We start from the raw sequence: 10,994 nt of genomic DNA on the forward strand, positions 1-10,994 counted from the left end.
GCCAACTGGGCAGGTGTGGTAGACTGGATGGGCGTGGCCAGCTTGACACCACTCATTGGGCATGGTGACTGGGTGGGTGTGCCAACTGGGTGGGCATGGTCAGCTTGAAGCCACTAACTGGGCATGGTGACTAACTGGGTGGGTGTGGTGACTGGGTGGGCATGGTCAGCTTGATGCCACTAACTGGGCGTGGCTGACTGGGTGGGCGTGGCAACTGGGTGGGCATGGCCAAAGCAACATGGGCCAACCCCCTTAAAATTTCCAGGATGACTCCACAGGCCGGATCCGACCACATCACGAGCCAGATCTGGCCCCTGGTTCTTATGTTTGACACCCCTGATGTAAGCAGAGGGTAGGGCATACAAGGAGGATCATGATGATGATGATGATTTCTTCCTCTTCCTCTTCTTCCTCTTCTTATTCCTCCTCTTTCCCTTCCACCTCTTCCTTCCTCCTCCTTCTCTTCCTCTCCCCTTCATCCCTCCTTTTTTCTCTTCCTCCTCTTCCTTCCTCCTCCTTCTCTTCCTCTCCCCTTCCTCTCTCTCTTTTTTCTCTTCCTCCTCTTTCTCTTCCTCCTCTTCCTTCCTCCTCCTTCCCCTCCTTCTCCTCCTTCTTCTTCTCCTCCTCCTCCTTCCCCTCCCTCCTCTTTTTTCTCCTCTTTCCTCTTCCCACTTCTCCCTTTCCATCCTCTTCCTCCCCCTTTCCTTCCCACTTTCACAGCTTGGCGGGAGGTGTCACGGACCGTCCACTGTGGAGCACCAGAATGGCTACCCGGCCATGCCGGTGTCAGTTCCCATCTGCCATCATCCTCTGGGGTGGAAGAGCTTTCAACCTTCCTGTGGGAACCACTGGCGAGAACAAGGCCTTGCACAGACAGGCAACGCCTCTGCCCCAGCCTTTCATTTTGCTACAGAACCTGCACCAGATGTCCATTACTTGACCACGGTAAGCGCCGTGCAAAATTTTCCGAAGAGATTTGGTCCTTACCCCACTTCAGGGCGGGGTGGGGATGGAATCAGAAGACAGAACTGTTCTGTGGGTTTTGTAGTTCTCAACTCCCTTGTCTTCTCCCACCTGCCGACAGAGCACCACGTCAGGAGATGGCCTTCGGATGCGTTCCTTACCGACATCAGGTGAGTCTCTTCTGACAGAAGCTTCCCAAGAGCCGGAAGCCAACTCCTTGTCCCGACAAAAAACCCCTTTTATTAATTGACTGTGAATTCTGCTCCTTCGCATCCAGCAAAGTCTTTCAAAGGAGGATTTACAGTCACAGACCTTATCTGGCTTGGAGAGCTGCCAGGCCGATAGCTTCAGAACTTAGCAAGGAGTCTCGAAGAGTCAGAAACCAATGAAGGGAACTAATTGTCTCCTGAAAACTCCACTCCCCTTTCGCTCCTCTTTTATTTCCTCTGGGAAGGGCCATTCACCGTCCACCTGTGGCCTTCCTCCCGAGTCGATCCCTGTTCTTTAGCTGCTCCCTTCATCTGGCAACTCACACTGTGAACAGGCTCCAGCTGTTCTTCTGCCTCACTGATGTCTGACTCCGAAGGCAGCTGATAACTGTCAGACGGCCCTGGGCCCCTCTTCCCTCTTCTTTGGGGCAGCCCCTGAGATATCGGAAGACTGCTATCATGTCTCTCCCAGTCCTTCTTTTCATTAAACTAGACATACCCAGTTCCTGCAACCGTTCTTCCTATGTTTTATCCTCCAGTTCCCTAATCATCTTGGTTGCTCTTCCCTTCGCTTATCTTTTCCAGATGAAAATCTCCAGGACTACCACCTGCCTGAAACAGGAGGGGAGACCCTCGACTCGACGTACCACGACTACGCTGAGCTGCAGAGCTTCCACGAGGACTACAGCTACGACAACATCTGGGATACAGAGGTGAAGAAGCCCCCTTCCTCCAGCCAGGAGATCTACCACTGCTAAAGGAGGTGTTCCCCCATCCTCCTCCACCCTAAGAGGGGAAGAACTGCAGGGGGAAGGGAACCAGGCTCTGTTTTTTAATCGTGCAAAGGTTGTGGATGATGGGTTTCCAGAGACCAGGATCCTTTCCTGGCTGCTTTCGGACGCCTCGTTCTAATTCCTGTTGCTTTTACTTCGCCTTGTGGTGCTATGGGAAAAAAAAACTTCTGAGGAAACGGATCTGGAATTCTTCCGTCCACTAATCAGTCCGTTGTGTATCGAGGCACTCTGTGGTTGTCATGAAGAAAACTGCACATTCTGTGGAGTCAAAGCCAGTCTGGATTTTTGTGTGCCGCTGATAGATTTTGCAACTCAGCCCCAAACAGCAACTAAATAAATAAATAAATAGAAATCCTGATCATACTTGCTCTTCCCTTGCAGCAACGGTTAGCAAGTAGGATGGGGAGGGGTGTGTTTTTATTTTATTTTTATTTCTTATTTTTTGCTGTCTGGACACAGACAAACCTCCAAGGGGCCTCAGCGACCCTCTAAAAAAGGATGAAAATGACCAGCGGTCTGCAAGTGGCTAAGACGCTGAGCTTGTCGATCCGAAAAAGGTGGGAAGTTCGGCGGTTCGAATCCCTAAGCGCCGCGTCACGGAGGGAGCTCCCGTGACTTGTCCCCAGCTTCTGCCAACCTAGCAGTTTGGAAGAACTTAAAAAACGCGAGTAAGAAAAAAAATAGGGGCCACCTTTGGTGGGAAGGGAGCAGCGTTTTGTGCGCCTTCGGGAGTTGAGTCACGCCGGCCACAGGACCACGGAGACGTCTTCGGACAGTGCTGGCTCTTCGGCTTTGAAACGGAGATGAGCACCGCCCCCTGGAGTTGGGAAGGAGCAGCATATATGCGGGAGGAGAACCATTACTTTTACCTTCTACGTTTTTATTGCAAGGGGCAAATGCAAAGCTGTTTTTTTTTTAAAAAAAAAAAGCTGCCATTCCATCGGGTTGAAGACTTGGATTCTAAAAATGGATTTGATTTGACTCTCCTGCAGGATTTGGAATTTTGAGGTGGCTTGTAACAACACCAACACCAACAACACACACACACACACACACCCAAAGCAAACAAGTATAAGACGTCTTTCTCTGGCTGCAAAAAGAAAAAAAGGAGGTGTTTTTTTTGTTAGCTCAAAACACAGCAGTTACGAAGTTTTGCAAAGAGGCGGCATTGCTGGCAATTCTGACTCGGGGATAAAATGAGGATACCCTTAGTCCATTCTAGAGTGAACGGCTCTCGATCAATACGGAGCGTGTGATTGCGTGCACACACAAGCGTGCCCAGGAATGGCAGCCGGTTTTTACACCCCGCACACTTTTTTCCAAGAACGCTTATTTTTTTTCCCAGCCGATCCTCTCTGCCTTTTGGTCTCTTGTCCTAAAGGAGGGACTTTTGCACGCCTTTGGAGGGAGAAATGTTTTGCTTGGTGAAAGCTGGGGCTATTCCCAGCGTATTGCGAGTGTGCAACACAGCCACTGATATTCCCAGGGCCTGTCACAACCTTGCTTGCTCTTTGGGGGGGGAGAGACAGTTGCGTTCTCCTCTGCGGATGGTTATCTTTTTTTTTTGAAACACGCAGCTTTGTTGGTTCCCGTTTAAATAATAGTAATAGTAACAACGCTGCTTGCAAAGTGCTCAGAGAAACAGCAAAAGGCTTGCGGTGGGACACATGGGCTGGAAGAGAAGATTGTAAAGAGGAGAGAGGAGAGGGGAAGAACTGGCTGATCGTTTCAAGCATCGGGAGTGTTGCAAAGGGAAGGTTCTCTAGGATCCACACTAGGTTGTGTGCATTATGTTGTGTTTGTTGTTATTTGCTCTTCTTTGCTTTTATAGCCCCTGGTTCCTTGAAGAAACCAATTTGATGGCATCTGCCATCTTCCTCCCTCCCTTCCATCCTTCCTTTCCTCCTTCCTTCATTCCCCTTCTTCATTCCTTCCGTCCTTTCTATCTTCCTTCCTTCCTCATCTTCCTTCCGTCCATTCTATCTTCCTTCCTTCCCCATCTTCCTTCCTTTCTTCCTTCTTTTCCTCCTTCCTTCATTCCCCTTCTTCCTTCCTTCCTCCCCATCTTCCTTTGTCCCCTTCCTTCCTTCCTTCTCCCTTCCTTCCCCATCTTCCTTCCTTCCTTCGTTCATTCCTTCCTTCTCCCCTTCCTTCCTCCTTCCTTCCTTCCTTCTTCCCTTCCTTCCCCATCTTCTGTCCATCCTTCTATCTTCCTTCCTTCCTCTCTCCCTCCCTCCATCCATTATCATCTCTCTCTCTCTTCCAACCCCTCTCTTTTGTCCTTCCTTCTTTCCTCCCTCCCTTCCTCCTTTTCCTCTTCTGAATAATTTCATCTGTTCGGTCAGGCAGTGGGATGGCAGCAGACCCACAATTCTAATTCACACTTTCGGTGTTGCTATGGGCTGGGAGAACCCACGGTCTACCTTTGTTACTTGAATTTAAAATGTAAAAAAATATATATACCGTTCAACCGCCAACATTGAGTGAAGTTTACAGGAGAGTTCTTTTTTGTCTGATACTCTATTTAATAAGCAATCCAATGTGTTCGCTTGCGGCAAGGGGAAGGCAAATTTTTCTAAAGAAATTATTTAATTTAGCAAATAACGAAATAAGGTTTGACACCAACTGCTTCTTGGTGGCTGTTGAACTAAAGCAGGGCGGTTTTGGGGGAGGGGGGAGTTGGTTGTGGCTGTAATTTCAATTCCAGGGTTTTTTGTTGTTGTTGTTGTTGTTATACTTTTGAGGTGTGTGTTTGTGTCTGAGTCGATGTGTTGTTGGCTTTAACGTAAAGCGCAAACCGTGAAGTGAAATTGGATCTCACATCACACGGCTCAGGTTGCGATTGTGTTGCAGCAATGTTAAGACGATCCTTGGTGCAGATTTTGTGTGCATGAGAGTGTGGTCTGTGTGTAAAGGGGGGGGAAGCGGGGAGTTGTACAGCATTGACACTGTTCCTTTGGCAATTTCTTTGAAGACCCCCTAATAAAGTTAATATAATAATGTGTGCCTGTTTTTTGTTGGTTTTTTTTGGCTTAAAGATAGACATGTCTATCTTTAACGAAAAACATTTTTTTTTCAGGATAGCTAAGGCAACCGATCCCAAACTAGAAGCTAATTGAGGAAGGGGCAGCTGGGGGAAGAGATTTCTTGGATGAGGAGAGAAATGTTCTCAAAGAGGGAGGTGGGGGAAACACCAAGAAATTCCAGCTGTCTTTTGAAGGGGGAAAAAATCAATTTTGAGTTGTAACCTCTCAAATTGTTTCCCAATTTTTTGGGGTGGGGATGGGGGGGAGGTAGATAGCCTGTTTTATTTTGAGTAATGGAGGATCCTCACCAGTGGTGAAATTCAATTTTTTTACTATCGGTTCTGTGGGCATGGTGTGGCTTGATGGGCGTGGCTTGGTGGGCATAGCAGGGGAAGGATACTGCAAAATCTCCATTCCTCTCCACTCCAGAGGAAGGATACTGCAAAATCTCCATTCCCTCCCCACTCCAGGGGAAGGATACTGCAAAATCTCCATTCCCTCCCCACTCCAGGGGAGGGATACTGCAAACTCTCCATTCCCTCCCTACTCCAGGGGAAGGATACTGCAAACTCCCCATTCCCTCAGTACTCCAGGGGAAGGATACTGCAAACTCTCCATTCCCTCCCTACTCCAAGGGAAGGATACTGCAAAATCCCCATTCCCTCCCTGCTCCAGGGGAAGGATACTGCAAAATCTCCATTCCCTCAGTACTCCAGGGGAAGGATACTGCAAAATCCCAATTCTCACCCCACTCCAGGGGAAGGATACTGCAAAATCTACATTCCCTCCCTACTCCAGGGGAAGGATACTACAAATCCCCATTCCCTCCCTACTCCAGGGGAAGGATACTGCAAAATCTCCATTCCCACCCCACTCTGGGACCAGTCGAGTATCCTTCCCGTAGAGTGGGGAGGGAATGGGGATTTTGCAGTATCCTTCCCCTGGGGTATCCTTCCCCAGCCACGTCCCCACAGAACTGGTAGTAAAAAAAATTGAATTTCACCACTGATGAAGGCCCTTGGAATGAGGTGGGAGTAGGGACGGATTGCCAGAGGGGGAAAAAATTGCAGACTACAGGAACCATTTGCACCACTCAGGTGACTGTGAGGACGCAGACAAAACCTTCAAGTGGCCTCAACGGCCCTCTAAAAAGGATGCAAATGACCAGCGGTCTGCAAGGAGGATCCATCCTTCCCTTCTCCGCCATCCAGTCAGAGCCGAAGAAACTTCTCGGATGAGGTGCGAAATGCCTTCAAAAGAAAGTTATTCTCTCCACCTTAAAACGCTCCTCCATTCATAGCTGCTAAAACAAGAAGGCCTGTCCGTGTTTTTCCCTTGCTCTTTCTCGTTATCTCTCTCCTGGCGAGGGCTGTTGGCTGGCATTTCAGAAGACTATCTATCCCCCAGCTATGGCCTGCCGAGGGAATGAAAAAGTCAAACAGGTGTCCTTTCCACCCATTAACAGACTCTCTAGGCAGCGATGGTGAACCCATAATGCGCATGACCAGAGCTCCCCCCCCCGTTTTTGGCGTGCTTTTTTCACCCCCTCCCCAGGCTCTAGAGGCTTTATAAGAGCCTGGGGAGGGCGAAAACAGCCTCCCCTGTCTCCCCCCCCCCATAGGCTTTAGGAGCTTCCCTCTGTGAGCTGTGCGATCGTCGGAGGCTTGTTCCCCGCTTTTTAAAGCATTTATTGGGCAAATCGGCAGGGAACAAATGCTTTAAAAATCTAAAGAAATAGCTTCCGACGATCGCCCGGCCCAGCTGTGAGCTCCTTCGCCCGAACCAGCAGGGGGGGGGGAAATGCTTTAAAAAGCTTTAAAAAGGCAGGAGGAAGTTATTCAGAAAATAATGGTATGTGCCGAAATGAGCAAATTGACATTTGAAATTGGGAGAACAAGAAGATAAAATAATTTTATAAGATAATGGGATTTATTTTATCAACGGTTAGACCAAAAAGTACGGAAACGAAATATGCTAGAGAATTTTACAATACAAGGATAATGGAATGAAAAAGCTTTTAAAAAAAGGCTGAAAGTGAGGAAAAGGTTGGCCACGCCCACCCAGTCACATGACCACCGCCACCAAGCCACGCCCACAGAACCGGTGGCGGGAAACATTAGATTTCACCACTGCCACTGGCCTTCCACGCATATGCCCGGCCTAAAAAATGTGCCTAAAAAGGACGTTTTAGAGGTGGGGAGGGTGGCCGGGCCCACTTCAGATTTCCGCTACCGATTTGGGTGAACCGACCCTAACCGGCTGAATACGACCTCTGCTCCTCCCCTTTCTACCTGCGCCAGTCCTCCGACCAGCTCTAACCAGGTAGATTGTGTTTAGGATGAGCTGAAAATTACGTCCCTCCATTTCTCTGGCAGGTTTTGTGGTTTCTTCAGGTTGTTGTAAGGAAGACACTGTGGTATAAAGTTTTATTTTTTCCCTTTCATACGCATTCCCAAATAATGCATTCTTGTGAATGCTATTCACACTTACCTATTAAGTATTGGCCTTTATCGCAATCTTCTTACAAGTATAGAAAACCCAGTGGGGGGGGTCACTTTCTTGCCACCCCTTTATCTCCATCTTGTTTCGCGACAACCTTGCTCCTTCCGTCTTCTCAACCTCCCTTCCAGTGGTGGATTCTGGCCGGTACGTCCTGGTACGGGAGTACCGGTGCGTGCTGGGAGCAGCAGGCACCGTTCTGCTACAGTGCTTTGGAGGGCCCACTTGTCCGCCAGCCTTTCTTACCTGTAACCGAGGTGGCGCAGTGGTTAGGGTGCAGTACTGCAGGCCACTTCAGCTGACTGTTAGCTGCAGTTCGGCAGTTCAAATCTCACCGGCTCCTGGTTGATTCAGCCTTCCATCCTTCCGAGGTGGGTGAAATGAGGACCCAGACTGTGGGGGCAATATGCTGACTCTGTAAACCGCTTAGAGAGGGCTGAAAGCCCTATGAAGCGGTATATAAGTCTAACTGCTATTGCTATTGCTATTTGACCCCACCACACCACTCGCGCATGTGCACGCAGCATACGGTGTCTGCGTGATGCTCTGCCGAGCAGCTAGAGCGTCGCAGGGTGGTGGGTGCGCATGCGTCCGTCACAGCGTACCGGTTGTGAGAGGGTCCGGGACCCACCACTGCTCCCTTCTCTGCCTTCTCCTTTCCACCTCTCCTTCCTCTTTTCTTCTTCTCTTCCCTTTCCCCCACTTCTCCTGGGGAAAAGAACGAAACTGGACTGTAGTGGTTTTGCTGAAAAATGCTCCAGGGGGTTTATATATTTTTCTTTGGGTGGGCACGATGCCAGTTGAAGGAACCAAAGGAGGTGGTGGTGGGGGAATTGTCTGGTGAAATTTCTACCCCAGCAGGATCTTTCTGATCACCACTTCTCACAAGTTCTTCCTTCCAAAAGGATGTCAACTATCCTCAAGAGAGGCGCAAGTGTTAAATTCATCAGCCAAAGTGGAGAGGGCTGAGGGCATTTATACAAAGGTAAAGATTTCCCTTGCTCATATATGCTAGGCGTTCCCAACTCCAGGGAGCGGTGCTTGTCTCCGTTCAAAAGCCGAAGAGCCAGCGCTGTCCGAAGACGTCTCCGTGGTCATGTGGCCGGCATGACTCAACTCCCAGAGACACACAAAACGCTGTTCCCTTCCCACCAAAGGTGGTCCCTATTTTTCTACTTGCATTTTTCCGTGCTTTCGAACTGCTAGGTTGGCAGAAGCTGGGGACAAGTCACGGGAGCTCCCTCCGTTACGGGGCGCTAGGGATTCGAACCGCCGGACTGCCGACTTTTCTGATCGACAAGCTCAGCGTCTTAGCCGCTGAGCCACCGTATCCCTTGTTTTATACATTTATGCAAAACCTCCTGCTAAATTTCTGGGTTGCGTTTCACATCATCCCAAGCCAAAGACTCATCAATTCCGCATGGAATCTTACGGACTGGAGTCACAGAAGGTCAACGATTTCCAGGAAAGTCAGAAATGGATTTGGACAGTGCCAGGAAGACCAGGAAGGTTTATTTCAGACGGTTTAGTAGTGGGTGGCTTTTGAAACTCCCCTCCCCTCCCCCCCTCCCCTGTTTGCCTGGGTTCCATCTAGGGAGGAAGAATTGCCACTTATCCACTAACAAAGTTTTATTTCACCTGCTTGCCATTCCCTGTTGGGAGCAGGGCAGCAGCTGTGCATACAGAAGAGTGGCCTGCTAAGATCTCCATTAAAATACCTCCATCTCCTTCCTCCGAACAGAACAGAATAACAGAGTTGGAAGGGACCTTGGAGGTCTTCTAGTCCAACCCTCTGCTTAGGCAGGAATCCCTGCACCACTTCAGACAAAGCTAACTTCTTGAAAACCTCACCTTATGAAGTGAGTTTGACAGGTACAGTAGAAACGTTCCCCTACATGTATAGTCTAAGATTACATTTTTGCATGACAGATAATCCTCCAGTTGCAATCATTTGTTTAGTGGCTCTTTTTTTTTTTTTATAGCAATAGCAGTTAGACTTATATACCGCTTCATAGGGCTTTCATCCCTCTCTAAGCGGTTTACAGAGTCAGCATATTGCCCCCAACAACAATCCGGGTCCTCATTTTACCCACCTCGGAAGGATGGAAGGCTGAGTGAACCCTGAGCCGGTGAGATTTGAACTGCTGAACTAGCAGTCAACTGAAGTGGCCTGCAGTACTGCACTCTACCCACTGCGCTACCTCGGCTCTTTGACAACGGGCTCATATTTATCCCGGTTTTTGACAAGGAAGGTCAACGGGGGAAGCGAGATTCACTTAACAAACACCTTACTAAGTTAACAGCCGCAGGGGTTCACTTTAACAACCGTGGCAAGAGAGGTGGTAAAATGGGGCAAAATTCCCTTAACAGCTGTCTCGCTCAGCCATCGAATTTTTGGGCTCGGATTTTTGGTTGTAAGTCGAGGACTAGGAGGCAGAAAGGAGAAAAAGGAGCTTTTGAAAATGCCAACAGTGGGCATCTCGTGAAGATTTCAATAGTTAGGTATTTTCCTTCACTTGTGCAAGTATATTTTCTACTCTCCTAATGAATTTTGGAAAATCAGGGGGACAGAGAGCAGGAGTGGAAAAGACATTGGAAGCAACAGGCGAAGTCGAAGTGCTGGTTTAGTTTAGAGGCCGCAAGAATGAGAAACAGAAAAGGGGAAAATCTCTTATCCGTTTAATTTCCGGCTCAGGTTGCCAGTGTAGGGAAAATTAAACAGCTATGTACACAATCATTATAAACATCACAGCAAAATAATACCTCTGGGCACCGTGGGAATATCTCTACTGAACAAAATTCCGCATTGGCGACAGGAAGGGCATCTGGCCATTAAATGCTCTGCTAGCTCCATTCAGTTGCCCCGACTCAGGGGTGGGTTCCTGCCAGTTCTAACCTCTTCTATAGAAGAAGGTTCCACAAATCTACAGGGCCATTTAGAACCGGTTCCAGCTCCCTCCCCCCCACCTATCTGCACATCATCAAGATGAAGAGCGAGAGGAGGAATTCTGGGAGTTGAAGTCCACAAGTCTTAAAGCTGTCAAGTTTGAACACCCCTGGGTTTTTTTTTCTAAAGGGTTAGGGGTGCAAGGGTCTTGTAACTTGACAGCTTTAAGACTTGCACACTTCAATGCCAGAGTTCCTGAGCCAACATGTCTGGAGGAGGAATTCTGGGAGTTGAAGTCCACAAGTCTTACAGCTGTCAGGTTTGAACACCCCTGGGGGTTTTTTTCTAAAGGGTTAGGGGTGCAAGGGTCTTGTAACTTGACAGCTTTAAGACTTGTGTGCTTCAAATGCCAGAGTTTCTGAGCCAACATTTTGGTTGCTAAGCAAGAGCGTTGTTAAGTGAGTTTCACCACATTTTACAAGTTGGCCACCCTGTCACATGGCCGGCAAGCCACTCCCACAAAGCAGGCCACACCTACAGAAGAGGTTCTAAAAAAATTTGAAACCCACCACTGCCCCGACTCTACGCCCCCACAAAGGATTATGGTGGATGGGTG

General features: G+C 48.7%; 1 protein-coding gene across 1 annotated transcript in view; it reads left to right on the top strand.

Annotated features, from left to right (window-relative positions):
- Positions 1–2,880, top strand: part of PLEKHN1 (pleckstrin homology domain containing N1) — a 60,529-nt gene extending 57,649 nt beyond the window's left edge. Inside the window, exons 14-16 of the mRNA XM_087702474.1 lie at positions 721–945; positions 1,085–1,133; positions 1,758–2,880. Coding sequence (XP_087558600.1) covers positions 721–945; positions 1,085–1,133; positions 1,758–1,930 — 447 coding nt within the window. The 3' untranslated portion in view covers positions 1,931–2,880. The remainder of the gene's footprint in view (positions 1–720; positions 946–1,084; positions 1,134–1,757) is intronic.
- The last annotated feature ends 8,114 nt before the right edge of the window (positions 2,881–10,994 follow it).

This window comes from Thamnophis sirtalis, unplaced genomic scaffold, assembly GCF_051295495.1.
Source record: "Thamnophis sirtalis isolate CommonGarterSnake01/CBP01778 unplaced genomic scaffold, rThaSir2_p1.2 scaffold_15, whole genome shotgun sequence".
Classification (NCBI taxonomy): Eukaryota; Metazoa; Chordata; class Lepidosauria; order Squamata; family Natricidae; genus Thamnophis; species Thamnophis sirtalis.